The following is a 19,979-nucleotide window of genomic DNA, read 5'->3' on the forward strand; positions in this document are numbered from 1 at the left end:
GCACCATTGGTGCTTCTAAAAAGCTAATTTTATTATGACATCTTTATCAGAGCTGAAGAAAAATAAAAAAATTTTAAAGTCTGTTTTTTATTACTTAACTAATAAACCATGCTATTTTGAAACTAATGAAATATGTTATTTTGAAACACAATAAACTAGACATTTTATAAAGTAATTCTTTTTCCATAATTTTTGCTGTGGTGTGTCATAGTTGACTGTCCTTTCTGCTTTATGATGTTGCTCTTTCTTTGAGTTTATTTATGCAGCAAGCACTTTTAAATCTGCCTAGAACTCTTTCAGTATTTCAGGCTTTTTTTAATTGAAAAAAATGAAGTGTTTTTTTGTTTAAATTCTCAAAACTTTGAAAATTGCCTTCTGAAATCCTGCATTTAAGGAAAAATCTTGCTCACTGCAGATGGCAAAATAGATCTTTACTATGTGCGTGCATTTTCTTTAAGGCTGCATTAAGTGAAGTCGATGTAACTTATTAAAATACAAAACATTTTTATTATTTTTTAATTGCTGTATTAATGGAAATGATATTTTAAATGGAACTCTTAATAATATTTAATGGAGTACTAATGATAAACCAGTAATTTTTAAAGGACTTTTTTATACCTAATGTTGTATTTAGGAGTATTTTCTCGACAGGATAGTCGTCATCAGTCTGAGTTCTACGTGCACCCACCCATATAAGATTACTGAATTTCAGTGAAAGTAGATGTTTGTATTTCCTAAGTGTGCTCCATTTTATGCCTTGCGTGTGCTAACACAGTGATGAAATGACTGCCTTCTAAATATTACAGAAGCAATGTAATTCTGTTACACAAAAGATCTTTATGGTTCTCTGACAGTGCTAAAGAAATCTTAAAATGCCAATTTTGTACACTTTTCTCCACTTCCTCTCCTGTTGTTTTGAAAAATACCTCTTCTGTGGAACACCTCCTCAGCCAGGGTAAATTAAGTGCAATTGCTGTTCCCTTGACCTGTGTCAGACCCTTGATTGAGGTAGAACGGTAAGGAAGATTGTAGGCATAGTGTAGATGTGATCAAGGATGTTTCTATCAGCCACCTTCTTTTTATGTATGTGTATGTTTAAAAAACCCTGCACTGACTTGCGCCAAATGTTTGTTGTGGCTTCAAAACATGAGGGATGTCAAAGTTGCCTAAACAGCAAAGTTGTTACCTCCTCTTACTGACTTTCACCTTGTTTGTTCCCCAAATTCAAATCAGAATCTCGGATAGCAATCTGAGAATCAGATCCAGCAGAGTGGAGATCAGCCAGAGAAGCAATGAGTTATCTTATAAATAAATTATTTAACTCTTGGTAACACTTTTCATAAAGTCCTTGCACTTGAAAGTTTTGTATTCTAAGATACCTTTCCCATGAATTTTCATCAACTATAGGGGGGGGAAAAAAGTACTTTTTCTTTCCTTTCTTTTTTAGGAAGCTTTTTGGGCACTCCTGGGAGCATAAAGTCGTCTTCTGGAAGTTCAGTTCAATCTCCCCAGGATTTTTTGAGTTTTACAGACACAGACCTGCGAAGTGACAGTTTCACGCATTCTCAGCAGGCTTCATCAACCAAAGATGTACATAAAGGAGAGACTGGGAGTCAGGAGGGGAGTGTCAATTGTTTCACTTCCCTAATTGGTCTCCCTTCATCATCAGCTGTTTCCCAATCTAAAAACTTTGACAGCTCACCTGGAGACATAGGTAATTCAAGCCTTACTTCTACAGCTTACAAACGAGCTCAAACTTCTGGAATAGAAGAAGAAACTGTAACAGAGAAGAAACGGAAAGGAAATAAACAAAGTAAACACGGGCCTGGTAGACCCAAAGGAAATAAAAGTCAAGAAAGTATTTCCCATCTTTCAGTTTCTTCTGCTTCGCCAACTTCATCTGTGGCATCTGCTGCAGGAAGCGTGACAAGCTCTGGTCTTCAAAAATCTCCAACTTTGCTCAGGAATGGAAGTTTACAAAGTCTTAGTGTTGGCTCATCTCCAGTGGGTTCAGGTAGGCATTTATTGGATTTGTTTTCTTACCTCAAAATATATCTTTATTATTTTAGCTGTGATTCTGAGTGTGCTTTTCAAGAAGAGAGTATCTTGAAAGTCGCTTTGGGAAAAAAAGTAAAAATTAGAATATGACTGTTGGAAGAATAAGTTTTGTTCCATGTAGAGATGCCAATGTGTTGTAGGTGGCTGTAGTAGATTGACATGTGTATTGACCTATATGCTATATAAATGCAGGTTTTGAGGCTGTAGGGGGAAGAGTAAGTTACATGAAAATAGGTTCTTTGGAAATGACATGTGACAGGTTTAGCTAAAAGTAGTGGTATTTTACACAGACTGTGTGGTCTGTATGTTCTGTTACATAGAGAAAACAAAATCAGTACTCAAGCATGTCAGCTGTGCTGAGTATGTCCCTCAAATATTTTTCCCAATGTAGCTTGACTAAAAATCAAAATGTCTATGTGGAGAGTTATCAATTTAAACATGTAAAAGGATATTCTGAATCTGGACCCCTGCGCAGCCAGATGGTATTTTCATATTCGTGTGTGCTTTTTAGCAATTGAAACTGGTTGGTTTGTTCTTCCTTTGTTCTAAATGTTGTGTGCATCTGGGGTGGAAGGACCTTTCTGTTCCCAGTAAAACTGTGTGTGGAATGACCTTGCAGAATATGGTATCTACCAAAGTCTTTGTTGCGTTGAAGTTTCTTTGGAGGCCTTTGTGTTTGGATAAAAAAAATAGCAAACTATCTGATTGTTTTTGTAACTTTGGAATTTTGTCCTTTTTGTTGTTCTAGTGGATTTTTTTTGCTGAATTTTTCTTTTTTTTTGGGGGAGGAAAGAGAGATGGAACTTGAATATTCGGTTGTGGGCAGAGTTTTATGCTGTTATATTGTATATTTTTCATTGTATAAGTAAGAGATACTTAAATATACATACTTCAAGAAACAAAAAAATAACATTTGTTTCAGAAAAAGGCAGGTACTTAAAAACTGGATCTCAAAACCACATTGTTTAAAATCTTTGTTAGATGTAGGCAAATGATGATTTTTATTATGGGTAATAATGGGAATAGCAGTGGCAACTATATTAAAAAAAATAATTTCCTGCACTTAAATCAGTAGGGAGAAATGGTATGTGGCAAAACTTCCTAGTTCACTGTCTCTCTGTTTGATTAAAATGCAGTTTTAAAAACATATTAACTTCCTATCTGTTATGGACAGAGATCATCCAACAGATTTAGATCTGTCTTATGATTATTTTAGTGTGAACTTTCTTATTCCTTTATAATCCCTTTGAGATGGCTTAGGTATTGTTGTGGTTGGGGTAACAGATGGAAGTATAAGATCTTGAAGTGAATGACCCATGTTTCCCACCTTACATTTGTCTTAAGAGTATTCTGTTCTTGTCAGCTTCTAGAATAGGCCTTTCCCTGGCCAGGTCCATCCTTGCTTCCTTTGTCCTCTTTATTACATCTCAGTCTTCCATCTATAAAATACCAGTGATAATGTTGAACTCCCTTTGTAAAAAGCTTTGAAATACATGGATGGAAATACCAGGTAGGTTTTACTACCTTTATCATGATATTCAGCCTATAATTTCACCTTTGTTTAGGATACTTAGATTCTTGCTATCCAGCCTTAGACTGGCTCTAAACCAGTGATATTTTCTGAAGGTGCCAAAGAATATGAAAGAAAAATTAACAAACAAAAACCATAAACAAAATCACCTCAACAGAAAACCCAAAGAAACAAAACCAGATGGGATGTCTTTGCCTTTAGCATGAGCTCTAAATCAATCCACAAACTTCTACTTGAGTCTCAGCATATTGTTTTAATGTGCTCTTCTCCCTGATTTCCTCTCTTTCTTATGGTTGTAGTTGTGCTTTCCTCACTTCATCATAAGCATTTTCTGGGTTTAGCAGTCCATTTAAAACTTCGTTACGAGGAAGGGCATATGAGTATTATCAGTATTATCAGAAACATAACATTTTCTCAGGTACGATATGTTGATGTTTCTCTTTGAAATGTCTCTATATTCTCCAGTAACAAAATCCGACAAGTGAATCTAAATTATTTGACCCAAAACCCCAAATAAGATTTTGTGCATGTAAATGTAGTGAGAGAAAATGCAGGGGAAAGTCAAGCCAAAAAGTTTTTACTGACTCTTACTTGGAATTGCCTTGTTACTTCAAAGAAACAGAATCAGGAATGAGTTAGACCATACTAAACAAAGCTTCCAAGGCACTTTTTCAAGAGTCTTTCCCTCATTTTTTTGTTTTTAATAAACTTAACTGCAACTATCTTAAGCTACCATTCTTTTTCCGTTTCCTTAAGAGCACTTGTTGAAATCCATAAAAATTAGGAAAATCATTGCTTCACAAATGTATGATAGTCCTGTTCACAGATAATGTTTAAATTCAATGAAATGTGAAGGAAAGCTTATTTTAAAAGGTAATGCAGATTCATCATGTGCTATTTATAGATAATTAAATCTTCCATAAAACTGTCTTTCAGAGTAAGAACATTCAGCTCATTTGTGAAAATATTTGTCCTCTGCAAACTTTTTTCCAGTCCACAGAACTATTTGTTTTCCTGCTTATTAAGAACAGAGATGTACCATGAATAGTACAAGGCCATGTTATTAAAAACTGTTACAATACGTACACTCAGATTGTATTACAGTTGCCATGCAACTGATCTGATGCTTTCAAAATTTTGAGTGCTTGAATTTTCAATCTTAATGCTCTTTATAATTTTTTCTGAAATGTATTTATAATACACTATGCATTACTTCAACACTATACTCGGAGAAATGAAAAGTAATTTTAAAAAATGAAATAAAATTTAGTTGGTAGAGTGATAAGGAATTTTTATATTAACATTTTCTAGAATATCTGTCCCTGTTTAAAAAAAAAAAAAAGGCACTCCTTTAGCCCATAACAGCTTATTTATAAACCATGCTTATCTTTCTGCTGGAAATTCACAAGCACTGCAAGTTTGTTGTTGAAGAAGACATAAGTCAGTTGTCAGTTGGAGTTATAGAAAGCCAATACTGGTTTCCCCAAAATGGGACTGGTGTTTGGAATGATTTCAGGATCCAAAATTTTTTAATGGGGGAGGGTTTCATCTGAATTCTACAATTTTATAGAGATATTTAGCTTTTTAAAAGTCACACTAGTATTCTCAGGATTAAGTTAATTCTCAGCATCCTTCTAGGGAATAATACTTAAAGATTTCTAGTCCAAAATATTGTAAAGCAGTGATCCCTTCTGCTGAAGATTTTTAGTTTTTTCTTTTCACAACAGTGCTGATTAAAGAACAGGGACTGGAAGAGATGAGTAGCATCTTGTCCCAATGCTTACCTCTGCTAGTAGTAGATTTCAAGATCAAATGTTTCTTTTACCATACTTGCACTTTATTTCAACAATAGTGCAGAAACTAATATGGTGGTGGGAAAAAGAAAAAAATACAGTTATGATAAATAACTTTCATACATTCTGTATTTTTCTGTCAAGCAGTTTGTGCAGGCTCTGGCCCCTCTTTGTTTAGAGTACATTCCAGTGCATGAAGAACTTTTTGAGAACTCATGACCCACAGCAGTAGGAGGGGAAAAAACATTTTATGTGACATACAGTACCTTCTGACTTTTGTGGAATAATGCAGCAAGGTAAAATGAAAAGCATCAAGTGTCAGAAGTAAACTGAAATTTCTGTTTTATGGTAGATAAAGTTCTTTGCACAGTTATCTTTAAGTTCTGCATAGATACTTGCTGCTGGAAGAATTACAATGCTTCAAGCATATAGGGATGCTTCTCTGTCTTTCCCAGTTCTGTTCTTGATTTGAAGTGTACAACAAATTGTATAATATCACCTTCAGTTGCTAAGGACTTCAGGGGATCATTTGCTTCAATATTTTAATTTTTACATAATTGATTTCATGCTCTTATGAGTATTGTAAACCTTACAAGAACTTATAAAGCAATTTATTTTTTTTTTCCTCCTAAGAAGACTGAAGAAGCTTAAATTCCAAATTGGCCCTCGAAATGGTTAGCCAATTCTTGCAGCACCCTTGCACCATCTTCTGGAATTCCTGTCACAATTGAGACAACTGTATAATTTGTCTTCCTGTATTTTTATCTCTACGTCGTGTATATTCTACCCTTGATCAGTCTTCTGTATGCTCTGGTTGATAATACTAGACAGTTTTTGGAATAAAGGACATATTCAAACCCAGTGTTGTACTTTAATATAGCAATATTTCAAACTGATTTAGAAACAGTTAATTTTTTTGCCACAGGCCCCTCTGGGTTTTTCTCATGTCTTGTGCAGTCAAATTTCAGCTTTATACATGAGTTTACTAAATGCTTCAGCTTAGTCCATGTGCTTTATTCTCCTTTCTCATCTGATTCAAGCAGTGATGAAGCCTCTGCCGAAGGCAGAGATGATGTTACTGTTAAGTTTGTTGTGGTAATGATGGTGTAAGAGAACTGTGAGCTTCAAAGTAGATGAGTAAGTTGAAATCATTCTCATTGAGATACAGAGTCCCTCAGAGCTTATGTTAAATCTTCATGATGTTATCTTTAAACTCCTCTGTAGCCATTGACTTACTAGCTAAATCTATTGGGAGAAAGAGTTTAGACAAAATTACTCTGAAACAGTTTGCGCTATTACATTTATCTGCTAGGTGCCCCAGAAGCTGAAGCAGAAGTCTCACTGTGTTAAAAAGCCAGTTGGATTCCAGAGGAGATGGAATAGAAAGGACAAATTGATACTAATAGATATTAATGACCTTTCAGAACTAAGCAAATGGTGAAGAAAATCCACAAGACAAAATTCTTGTGCAGAGAATGTCATTCTTCGTATTTGAGACTCAACAGAAATGGTGTTGGTTTGCTATGAGATTAAAATGTTAAAATTGATGACTGTTGGTGTAGAAAACATAGAGACATTAATCAAGTAATTGGGAAGAAATCATATGAGGTAGTAGAAGCTTATGAAAATGGGGATTATTGTGAAATGGATCTTCCTATCAATGTTCTTAACTAAAACAGGTATTAGCAGCAGCTACAGTTCTAAGTAATAAATAGGCATTTCCTGATGATGAGCACCTCATATTTTCACGTTTTTAGCCTGTTGGTGTTAGGTTTCAGTAAGTCTTTAAAACTTGTGAAGTTGTAGGAGACTGGCGGGTAGTTAATGTTCTGTAATTAGGATGTGTCTGATACAAGAAGGAAATAACTTGAGATGTAAAGATGTAACAATTAATGGTGGTTATTGTGAGTTGTGGAAAATAACTTATTGGACTTTTTTTTGTATTTTTTAATAAAAGCAGTGGCATAGTAGATGTCTCCATTTCAATTGATACAGCATGACGTTTTACGTAAAGACCTGTAATGATAGGAAGTCAGCAAACCTTTGCATTAAATGTAGTTGGTGGGTAAGTCTCATTTTAATTTTGATTAGAGAATTATTAAATCAAAGTGTTTATTTTGGGGTTGTGTTATTTCCCTGTGCATCAGTTATCAACATTATGCTCTGTATTGGAAAATTGCAGTTTCTGAAAAAATCTGTGTATGAGGACAGGGTAAAATGGATCTCTTGGTAAAGAGTACAAACTAAGAGTTGTGTTGGTGGAGCTAAAGTAAAAGATTATGTCTAAGAATCATGGATATGTACTTGCAGGATAAGGATGGCTTTCTGGGGAAGGAAAGGCTGGAAAGAAAAGGGATAAAGGTGAATAATCAGTTATGTGTCAGCTTCCAGTGCTGAGCTGTGTTTAAAAAGTTTTCAATGCATAAACAGCAAACTAATGAGAAAGGTAACTCTGTATTCTGCAGAGTGCATCTGGTTTTCAAATACAGTGCCTAGTTCTTGTATCTGCTGTGTGTAAAGAAGAGCCACGAGAAGGATTCAAGGACTGGAAAAAGCACATTATTGTAGAAAAGCTAAGGAGCAAATTTATCTGACTGGATGTCATACGGGGAGCTGAAAACTGATACTATAATGATCCTTAACCTAACAAAAAAGGTGAAACACGATCAAGTGAGAGAAAGTTGAACAATTCTTAGTAATGGTTCTGAAAATTTAGAGGTAGTATGTCTTCTAGAAGTTTAGTTCAGCATATTTATTGGATTTGCAGGTGCGGGAAGTTCTAGGGCTAAAAATCGAATCATGTGCTCACAGAGATTCTTGTTTGACTCTTACCTATGAATGTAATTCTGTGCTATATTATCCCTTTTTATTTCTAAAAGAAAAAATAGCATGGTGCATCAGCTTGGCATATGAAATAGACTGTAACTGGGCAAATAATGCATTTCAAAATACAGTAGTTAGCAGGGAATTGTCAGGCGGTATGAGTCTGCAGAAATTAGTTCCCCACATGGTATGTTCTATGCTTTTATCAAAGATTGGGAAGAAATTAAGAAACCCTTCCTGCTTGCTATGAGGGTTCATGGTGGTTTCTAAAAAGGTATTTTGTAAGAAGTGTACTCAGGTGTAATGAATAATAATTCCTTGATTAAGAAAGTTTGTACAAAAAAAAATATTGCACAATGAACCTTATAACAGAGATGTGTTTTGAAAACAATTTTGAACAATTTCTGAATAGTGATGGAGATCTGAACATCATCTCATATTGAGATGCTTTAGGAGAAAAAGGCTATTGCTGTCCCTGTGATGCACATTTCAAGAAGGGATAGAAAAGTTATATCACCTGAAATTATTCCATAGATATTGCAGGTAGCAGAGTACTACATTTAATTCTGATACTAATTTCCCACTAAAATGTGAGTATAGGAAAGTTGAGAAGAGGCATACAATGATCAAGATTTTTTTAAATGTCCTCTTCAGAGAGTCTTAAGCTCTTCGATAAACTGAAATATCTTTAATTTGAGAATATTTCAGTTTACAACAATGGTTAAAAGCATGATCATAATTGTTATACAGGAAAAATTAATATTCCCGGTCAAGATTTTTTCATCGGTAATTGCATACTGGTAATTGCACCATTTTCTGTTTCTTTTTTAAAAAAAAGTTGCAGAAAAGTACAGACTTACAGTACTTAATTAGATGGGTTGCTGAAAACAAGCAATGTTCAGCCGTTCCCCCTTTAAAGTCTCCAGGCTGCCTGACTTTCCATGGAAGCAGTGGTTTGTGCTTTAGATACAAGTCAGTTCTCCTGTGAATGTCGCAAGACTAGAAACTCTTGGAGCATTGAAACAAAAGAAAAAAGTTTTCCTTTTTCAAAAAATTGCAATTTTTTTTTTTTTTTTGAGTGAAAACAGATGTGAGGGCTTTCTGAAGTGAAAAAATGTCTCAGGGAAGGGAAGATAAGTTCTAGTAACTGAGGTATAGCTTGTATGTCAAGCTGCTTTGGGCCTGCTTATATCGGAGAAGATCTTGGCAGCTGTGGAAATAAGATTTTACCTGACTAGTTAATTCTTGTATGAGACTGTAAGTGTCTGTCAGGTTAAAATGGGAATTTTGAAGACTATGCACTTGAAACAGGATTCCCCAGTTATGGTGTGACTCTGGGAATTAGTTTCTAGTTACATTTCAAAATAGACATTAATTAATTAATTTATTTATTTATCATGCACTGATAGTCAACAGCAAATAGTATGTTTAAATTATGAACTTGTAACACTTTCAGATTCTAAAAACCAACCAACCAAAAAAAAAAAAAAAGGAAAGGAAATGTGTATTTTCCTGAGTTCCCTTTTAGGTCTTTCATTTAAAAGAAAATAAAGAAGATTTTGCTAGTTATTTATTTCAGGAGAAAAACATAATAATTTTAAAGAGCTGAGTAACAAGATGTAATTATTTAGAAAATGTTTGAAATTTTGTTTTTATTCAAGTTTTGCAAATCTTCTATCCAAATATGAATTTAATAATGGATAAAATAAATTCTGTAGGTCTAGATTTTTTGCTCATACAGAATTATTTGCAGAATTGGCATCTAAATATAATATTTTTGAAACATAATAAATATTTGTATGAATACATTGGCTTTTTGTTAGTTGTATCTATATTGGCAGAGAAGAAAATGTACTGGGATGGCTTAAAAGTTACTTAAGTTGCTGTACTTACTACTTTTCAAATTTAGCTGTAAAGCTTTTCTGTTTTGTGAAGGAAGGTTTTCAAAGAAGTTCATGAGCTTTTTGTAAACAGTTTTGTTTTTAGATTATGTTTGACCTGTAAGCCTATGAAGTGCCATGTATGTATTTGGTGTTAGGTTTGAATTCCTAATAAAACCTCAATTATTTTAGGCCTGGGCAATCTGGGTAAACTATACTGTATGGCTGAGATCTAGCTGACAGCTTTGTTATTATTGTTGCCTGCATAGTGAACAAAATAAACTGCCTGTTTTTCCAGGAGTTGATTATCTTTGCAGATACCTGGAGTAAAAGTATGTGGCATTATCATTATTGTATTAAAAAAAAGCAGAAAGAGAAAATGTACTGAAACTTCCAGTTTTTTGCATGGATTATATTAGTTCTTTAGCTCTTTTTATACAACTAAGAATTTAAAATAGAGCAGGGGAAGAAGGAAACACTCTGAAGTGATTAAGATTTCTGTCCTATCAGATGTCTTTGTCGCAGAACTTGATGTTAGCTTTAGAGGTGTATCTCTTTTCTGAAGATCAGGGAAATACTCCTTAAATGAAATTCTATTGCTGCATGGAAAGTGAAGTGAGATACAGGGGGTGTTTGCTTACTTGCAACTGTTTAGTTCCCAGGATTTCCTTTAAAAATTAGACTTAAACCCCCCCTTCATTTGATATCATTTTGTATATATAGATTTTTAAATTAAAATATACATCTTTGTGAGTGTGAACATTTTTCAGCATCTGGAGCCAATTTACTAGAGTACAACATTCCTTGTAAGTCAAATGCGAGATAGCAATCAGTCTTTTAACTCCATAAAATCTGTTAAAGGTGACATGGGAACATAAAAAAGTGTGTGTGTGGGGAAGGGCAAAGAAGAGGCTTGACTATAAAAGGAGCAGGAGGGTTTTTTACCCCTCCTTGAAAATTGTACTTTTCAGATCTTACAGACTTTCAAGTCTTTCAGAAATCAAATATAGCTGAAAAATAAGTGATGTATATGTGTTGATAGTATTTGCAGCATTTTTGTCCCTCTGAAGACTGTCCAATTTATATGGTAAAATTCTTTTTTTGTTGTTGTCAGTCAGAGGTGATAGCACTACAATCAGGTTTTTAAAATCAGAAGGAAATGTACTTTGCATTTAAATTTTCCATTTATTTGATGTAAAGAGCTGCAGTATCAGAAGTTAAATTGAGTGAAAGTTGTTTCAGGATTATGATCGGGATGACTAACTTCTACGTAAGAAGAGTCTGAGTCTAGAGCTGTTGTGGATTTATCATAATCTTTTCTGAGATTCCTCTGTAAAGTTTTAAAAAGAAAATGAAAATTTAAGTAGAAATACTAACACAATGTAGCGGTATAAGGAAGACTAGTTACCTTAAAATACTTGAGCTTTTTAACTGAAAGATGTTGCTCAGCGACAGATCCATTAAGACTTACAGTGAACAGATTCCTGTGTTGATGTATAGGAACTATACTACCTGTATACTATGCTCTTTTTAAACAGATATAATCAGACCAAGTGTCTGATTATCAACTCCACATTTCCCTATGCTTCCTTCTTACTCAAGTAATTTATTTTACTTTCTTAAACAGGTTGCGTGGAGGTGGTAGGACTAAGAACAGTAGCTTTCTGAAGCTCTAGATAGCCTGTGCTGTGGTGCGGTACTGTGTGTGTCACTTGGTACAACACTGGGCCGTGCCACAGCAATTCTTGCTCTGTAGTAAACTTTTGAAGTCAGACAGTCCCCAGGTAGCTTCATATGCTCTGGTTGATGACAATCCAAACATCTACCTCTGGTTAAAATGGCAGGAATCAATTGAGATAGCTTTGCAGATACAATCAAAGATTTCAATAGCTTTTGTATTTAAGAACACTTTAAAAAAGGGAAACTGTGGAATCCAGTGTCTGTCTAGATGTAAAAATGGGTCTTAGCTACACTAAATGACAATACATCCCAGTGCCTTTTCACTGTATGGAAGTTCCTGATATTTTATAAAGGTTGCCTGTACTAGTTGTTTTAAAACCTGCAAGATCTTTGTGTTGATCCACCTGGATGTGAGCTCATTTTTAGTAATTTTCCCCAGCATAAATAAAATGCAAAAAGTTGGACAGATAAGCCAGCACCGTATTTCCACATTTCCAAGATTTCTCAAATAAACCTCTCTTCCAGACATATTAGGCATAATTGAAAAAGTCTTGTAGGAGTTAGGTATACAGGTATACCATACACACACAAGGTGCTGTCAAAATACTTACCAAAATGGTTCTTATCAGGGCTTTTGTGGTGGTAATGCAAGAAACAGTAAGTGAAATGAACTATTTTATATTGTTAGAAAAGCTACCTCTTGTCTGATCCTGAATTTAAAGCACATTATTTCTCCAGTTGAACTAAACTGGGATTTAACATCTAGTTCAGATGCAAATTCATATTGTTTTCTACACTTTTTATTCAGCTTTTAATAGAATTCTTCTTTTTTTGGTGTCAGATCTGGTAGATATGTAAGGTGTCTGTGAGAAGGCCATAAGGATAACATTAAGAAAACTGTTAATTGTGATAGCGATCTAGCTTGCTGTATATGTTTTCATGAGGGAGAATTACATGCAGTGCTAAAAGCTTCCTGAAGAGGGTTATCATTAGAGTAACTTGAAAAAACTGAGCATCTATGGTCTTTGGACCGGTATAGCTCTAGAAACTTGAGAAGAGATTCATGGAAGCTGTAAACAGAGCTGAAGAATACAAACATGTGCATGGGGCTTGTGCATGACTAATCCCGTCAGATCCTTTGTACTTAGCTTTATATCTATTTCCCATTGTTTATTTGTTTTGAATATTTACAAGAAGGATTTCCTGATAAGAATGACTAGAGGTTCCAAGTAAATAAAACAAAAAACCCCCAAACCCAAAAACCAACAGCAAAAACCCCCATCCTCCCATTCTTCCCAAGCAAAAGAACAGCTTATGAGCTTTCACATGAGAATCTCAAATGCAGATTTTTATTTTTTTAATTAAAAAAGGTGATAACTGTCATGAACTAATTTCTAATCTGCAGGATTTAGTGGTTGGTTACAGCAAGTAACGTTCTTTCAAGGGCCAAAGTTGCTAGGCCTTTTCTCTGCTGTGGGAGCAGTGGTAAACTTAGAATTTAACTTTAGTTTTTTGTATGCATAACCAATTCATTTAAAAACAGGTAATGAACAGTAAAAGGATGGTGACTCAGATGTAGTTACTAAAACACAGTCAATTCTGAGATATTTTGAAATTAATTGAAATGAACGAGCTGGAAGCAATGAAGTCTTCCTGAGCAGCATTGATTTTAAGGAAGAATGATTGTAAGGTTTTAAAGCAAGAAGTAGCAGCTACCATAAGGATTAGGTGAAGAAAGGAAGGATTCAGTCAAGACTGAGAGGAAAGTGTGTAAGGCAGCAGAGATGGAAAATAAAGGAAAACAATGAACGTAGAGTCCAGCTATTACAGCATATAGTTTTTTGGCATATCCGATTACTGTTCACCGTCCCTAACCTTTCTTGACACCATAGCAATTTGGGAGTTCAATAGCTTGGCTTTACTTTGTAGGAGAAAACTAGGTGGCTGGGAGGGGTACTTCAGCGTAGGGAAACTCAGGAAAGAGGTAGCTGCCAATAGAGGCAGTTATACCAGGAACCCAGACAGTAGCTCTTTTTTCCTTCCAGAATAAAACACCTTTTTTCATCTGCCTTCTACTAATTTATGGGGTGTGGGAGGGAGTGGTGGTAGGAGAACAGTTCTCCTTCTGTTCTGTGTTGAGGCTTGGGAGGAGTCTAGAATTAGTTCCATCAGTCACAAGCAGGGTTGATCTAGTGTTGGCCCTTCATCATGTAACTGGATGAGGTGTGTGTTAGAACAGTTTGTTTCAAAAGAATTGAACAGGACACTTTCTTACTAAGATTCCTTACATCTCATCTCAAGGCTGTAGCTCTGGATCTCTTCTGTGAATCGGTCTCTTCCATGAATTTGTCTTATAATTTTTGAAACCATTTATGCTGTTAATACCTGAAACATAAGAAGTGAGTCTCATATCTTTATGCATTGTAAAAGGATGTACTTTGTTCGCAGCTGTTGCTGATCATGTTTTGACACTCCTCTAAAACCAGTGAATAGTCATGAAAAATACTCAGCATCTTTACAGTATTCATAATTGAGACATTTCTGTCATTTTCCCCATTATCTTTTTTAGACCTAGATATCTTAATAACTTTTTGTCATTCATACTATATCCTTCTTACCCTTTCCAGATCTCTTTTAGTGCTACTATATCCTTTTTCTGAGAAGTGCAGGTAATATTTGAAATATAGGTGCAACATGAATTTTTAAAGTCACGTAATTATGCATTTTGTTTTGTTCTCTGTTCCCTTCTGATAATTCATAACACTATATTTGTCTTTTTGATCATCGCATGACAGTCTTTTTTACTTTCTATTGGGAATCTTAAGGATTAAAAAAAAAACTTTCAAAGTAAGAATCAAAGGTGGGAATCCTTTTTGTACATATTTATTCCATTGTAGCACATACTTATTGTGAAAAGTTCATTATGATAATAAACACAGTAGCATGTAATTCATGTGTCCTGGAATTGGGACTGTTCTCTTCAGGATTGTGTATACTGTGAATGTTAAAAAGACTTTTTTTTCCCCACATTTAGTAGCTGTAGTTGAAATTGGTTCTGCTGCAATTTGTTTCTCTTATTTTGTTTTTATGTGTGTTCTTGAGTTGCCAGACAACTACTTGTTTTAACCACATGTTGCTGAATAGGTCTACTGAATTGTTCTGTCAGCTCTTTAATTGCTTCTCTTCCTCATTTTGTCTATGAAGTGTGTATCTTGCAGTAGAAAATTTTTCACTGGGGTGATCTAGTGTATTCTGCTTTAAAACTTTCTGAAAGCTCTGAGTGAGTACGATGGGAGTACGATGCATGGGATGGTTAGCATGGGATGGTTTGGGTTAACGGTAGCTCCTGTGTGGTACAACTTATAGAAACAAAGCAAAAGATACAGCTTCAGGCAATCTAGGTCTGTGCTTGTTTAAAAAAAAACAAACCACCTCCACCCCAAACTCCCCAAAAAACCTACCCAGCGGTTCCTTAAATTTGAAAGGAGCTTTCCTTAATATGGAAAGCAGTAGTAGATCAAAATGGCTGATATTTCTTGTGCACAAAAATTGAGCATAACTGGAACAAGCTGATACAGTTATACTCAAATAAAGGCTGTGGAGGGTAGGTGCGGGCAAAATGATTCTGCTCATAAGGGTGACAGACAGCTGTTGCATCATGTCCTCTGCACCTGAGGCAGAATTTGTCCCAATAGTATAATGTATATGATCCCAGACATATTAATGTTGTGCTTTTTAGTGATTTTTTTTTTTTGCCTTGTAAAGTAATAGTTTTGATAAATCTGGTTTTGTACATTGTTGTTAATTCTCTGAAAACTTTTGAGAAGGGCAATTAAAATGATCAGTTTCATTTTTATCAGATTAAACCACTTTTGACAAGTCATCCAAGATTTTTTATATTGCATGTTTGTTTTTTTTCCTCTAGCACAAAATTTGAAAAACATTTAATATTTGATTTTTTTTAACATTACAGACTTGGTCTGTAATGTTTTAATTAAAATATTCTAAATTTTAAAAATTTTTTCCACTGAAGTAACTTTGGCTAGTTATTCAAGTTTAGGCAGTAGGTAAAAGGCAAGAATTTTTTTTAAAATTACTTTAAATTAGTTTTGTAATACTCTAGTATCAATGACAAAAGTTTAAGTTGTCTTTGTTGTTAATTCATATTTTTGGAACCCTGATGTTCAGAAGAGCCTGGCAGTTAAAAAATGGCTTATGACAGCAGTCTTTAGTAGCTGCCAGTTGTGGGGAGAATAAAGAAGAGGAAAAATAAAGCATAGAAGACAGTTCCCCTGTTGGAACATGAACAATTATTACAGTCAGACCTCAGAAGCTGATGCAGGTAGAAAATTCACCCCTACAAGTATGACAGAGGTGTTCGCTACATTCTCACCTCCAAAATCATTCATTCCATCATCTTGTCAAAGCAGACGTGTAAGCTGAGGGCTTTGTTCATTAGTAGTGTGAAAGAGTGAACTAGTAAATTGAAACTAAAATAATTTTGTAGTCACGAGATCATTATCCTAAGTATGAATAAATTGGGGGCATAAGTGGAAGAGGTGGGCCATCTGCATGACTGCTGTCACTCTGTAGCTGGGCACAAAAGCATTGTGTTGCTGTGGAGGCTGTTACAGAGACTTGTAGCTACCCAGCAGAGGATGTGAGTGTATTCTGGCACTTACGGTCAGAGATTAATATTCTCTAAAAACACCAACCCTTGAAGAAAAGGAAGTTCATGTGAGCATCTCCTTTGGTGTACCACTAGTTAGACGTTCTTTATCTCTACACATTTGAGTTGTTCTTCAACTGAGCTCCCTAAGTCCAGGAGACAGAACTGTTTTCTGTTAAACTTCTTGATTGCTTGAGTTAGTCTATCAGTGAAGCTAAAAAGATACCTCATGATTAAAATTAGCAAGGCAGCTTCAGTTTAAGTTTCTAAATTTGTTGCAGACAATGAAAATAAAATCAGTCTTTTGTTGGGAAGACTGTTGCTGGAAAGTATTTGATTTTTTTATTTGCAATAGTAGCTTTAGAATGCAGTTAATTGGCATGTGCTGGAATGTTCCTTCTTATACTTGATATTTAAAAGCTGACAAACACTGACAAAAGAAATATAAGTAAAAAATTATAGTGGATAGAAATAAATCCATTTTACAATTTGAGCTACTGTAAATGATCAGAGCTCTAATACAAGAAAGATGTATTCAGGTATATTATTGTTCACTGAAATTCCTGTCTATACATATATTCTTTTGTGCGTCTGTTAAACATGATCTTAACATGAAGCCTTTTTTCTCCTAACTCAAAAGCTTTCTCGAAGTTGATGAATACCATACATAATGGTAAGTTATATTGGAATCTTTTTCAGAGATTCATTTATCACAAAGGGTAGCCTTTTGTGGAAAAGCCTGATTGAAGGTCTGCATATTCTATGGATTGGGTGAAATACAGGTCTGCAGTGAGTCAATTGTTCAGTACTTGAGTGAAAACTTTGTAGATTGTCTGCAGGAGCCTGATAGGTCAATAGTTCCTCAGTTCTCTTTTTATGATCTTTTTGTATGTGTGCAGTAAAACGATAACAGTTTTATTTCAGTTCTGAGATTCTTTTCTTTAATTTTGTGAATAGTGTTTCTAGTTCTTCTTCTGTGCTCCATTCATAGGTGTGTTATAGTGGTGTCTACCTCAGGCATTCTCCCACTTGCCTTCCTGACTACTTAAATTACTACAAGTAATGCATGTGAGGGTAGCCTTGTTTTGTCCATTCTTTGTTCTGACAGCCCGATGCTGCCCATTTGTGTCACTGATAACAGTACTATCAATTTCAGAGAGAGCAATATTGAATCTTCAATGTATCTAATTGCCGTTTCCCTTTAGTATTCGATATTGGCTTTGTACCCCTAGTTCTGCATTCACTCATAGGCAGTGGAAATGAAATATATCTTATTAAAGTAGAACTTGGTTTACTTTTCAAGGCTTTCGTTCATTTGTAGGAAACAATCATAGCTATATTCACAAGTTACTGAAAGATTTAGGAGGAAATTTTTACAATTAAAACCCTCTCATGAGGCTAGTTTTGAAGATGATCAAGTCTATTTCTCAATGTTATCTTTAATTAGTGTCAGGTAAACTGTTAATAAAAATTGGCATTTTTTGGGTCTGTTGGTGTCAGCCAAATAGAGTGATTTTCTTATTGCTGTATGTGTGTGTTGGAAGAGGAGTGCTGTATACATTGCATATGCAAAAGAATTTAAATGTTTAAACTTTGCATGGTGAAGTTCTTTGTGTTTTAAGCTAGCAATCATTAAGGTTTTATAGGACTTTGCTTTTCACATTGTTGGAGCCACAAATGACATCTGTTAGGCAGATGTCTATAGTGGTGGGTCTCTTAATAAAAAAAAAAATTACATTAAATTTATATTTCATAGACTGGTGAGAAATATTGAAATTTCTCTAGATTTGCTTTGCTTTAGTAAAATAGGTTTAGCTTTTTTCCTTTTGATATAGGGTTTCCCTCTCACTCTCCCAGGTATACAGTGCTCTGAACCAGCTTTGAGATGAAGGAAAGCAAGCTCACCATTTTTCTGAACAAAAATAAAACATCTGAATGGTATCTGACAAAGTGTGCTGAATTTGGACTTGGTGAGTTTCTGCTGTTTTATAAGCAGAGCCTTTTTGCTGTTTAATGTTAAGAGGTGTAGGTTCACAACAGTGCAGAACAGAAATTGATGGAACACCATTTGTGATGACTTCTTTCCACATTGCACTTTTTTTTTAAAAAAAAACGATTGTTTATTCCTAACTCTAGCATAGAAGTTGGAAGAGCATAGAGGAAAGTGGTTACTTAATGTTGTATGCTTTCTTGTCGAGCAATAATAATGCTTTGTATGACTCATTATTGTGGGGCAGCATAATATTGCCTACATGTTTGTTTTAGAACAGCATTTGGACAGGATTTATCATCTAATCTGCCTTCCCCCCCCCCCCCCCCCCTTTTTTTTTTCTTGAGTGGTGTGTTTTATCTGCCTTCCCATGTTTCTCTAAGAAAGACTTTAAAATTGGTTGCTTCCCCCCCCATCTTGCGGGGTTGAGGTTTGTTGGTGGTTTTTTGGTTTTTTTTTTTATGTATTCTTGTTTTGGCAGAAGCATATATATGGGTGAAATCAGTGAGTAGGTAGAAGTTTTGATAATGTGAACAGCAAGGAAGGATCATGCCATGTGTGTATAGGATGAAAAGAAAATATTCAAATTTGGGATTAATATTTAAATACAGGAAGATATTTTAACAGCATATTCAGCTTGTGAGTCAGATAATGCTGAGGACTGTGAGTCATTGTCTGTCTGAGTTTTGATGGAGACAGTGTATCAGGAGCTTGTTTCTTCATTGCACTGAGTTGCCTGCACATCAGCAAGAAAGTACCACAAAGAAAAAACTGAGAGTTTTGGTTTGAGTGGAGATAAACACAAGTTTGGAGCAGAAAGGTTCATTTGATAGTTATGTTAGTATAAAGGTGATGCTCAAAGCCTGTCGGTTGAATTTGGTGCTGACAAAGCGTAAAGGAGGAAAGATGATAGCTAAAGACTTGAACACATTCGAAAGCATCAGTTAAAAAAGAGGACTAGAAAACAGAGTCATGCAGGCTGTATCTTTCCATGAAGGTACGTGTCTTAATAGAAAGGAGTCAAGACATTTCAAGGCAGAAGTGGCACACTTTGCTGGTAAAAGACTTAGTACTCAGCACTCTGTTTCTCAGTTTTATGGTTGACTTCTTATTTTTTTCATGCTTTTTTAAAAGACTTGTTTAAAAAAACCCTGAAAAATTGCAGTTGAGAGATACATTCACTGTGTGATAACTTTGTCCTCATTCTTACTCTGGACCTTACAGTCAAACTTTTTTGACTTGACCTTGAAGTCTCATCTCTTCTGCATCATTTTTATGGGCCTACCACTGGAAAGCAGGAGGAGGGGGTACAGGCATATATATCTATTGTGGATTTTAGTGCATACTTTTAAAAAAGACTATGGGGACTGATGACCTGAATGTTATAATTTTATGTTAGAGCTAGCTGTAAATCGTAATGGTTGGTTGTAGCCTTTCTGTGGCTACTTCTGTTACTGCTCATTCTGTCTTCTGTCTTTTATTTCTTGCTCCTGTTTTCAGGTCTCTGTTTATGCTTGTTCTGTCTTATGCTGATTTGTGAGTTGCCGTGTGGAGA

At 35.0% G+C, this 19,979-nt stretch overlaps 1 protein-coding gene across 5 annotated transcripts in view; it reads left to right on the forward strand.

Annotated features, from left to right (window-relative positions):
• MLLT10 (MLLT10 histone lysine methyltransferase DOT1L cofactor) overlaps window positions 1–19,979 on the forward strand; it is a 134,644-nt gene that overhangs the window by 69,132 nt on the left and 45,533 nt on the right. For all 5 annotated transcript variants that reach the window (XM_075746341.1, XM_075746344.1, XM_075746343.1 and 2 more), the window contains one exon: window positions 1,448–2,014. In XM_075746341.1, the coding sequence (XP_075602456.1) occupies window positions 1,448–2,014 (567 nt within the window). The remainder of the gene's footprint in view (window positions 1–1,447; window positions 2,015–19,979) is intronic.

This window comes from Balearica regulorum, chromosome 2, assembly GCF_011004875.1.
Source record: "Balearica regulorum gibbericeps isolate bBalReg1 chromosome 2, bBalReg1.pri, whole genome shotgun sequence".
Lineage (NCBI taxonomy): Eukaryota > Metazoa > Chordata > Aves > Gruiformes > Gruidae > Balearica > Balearica regulorum.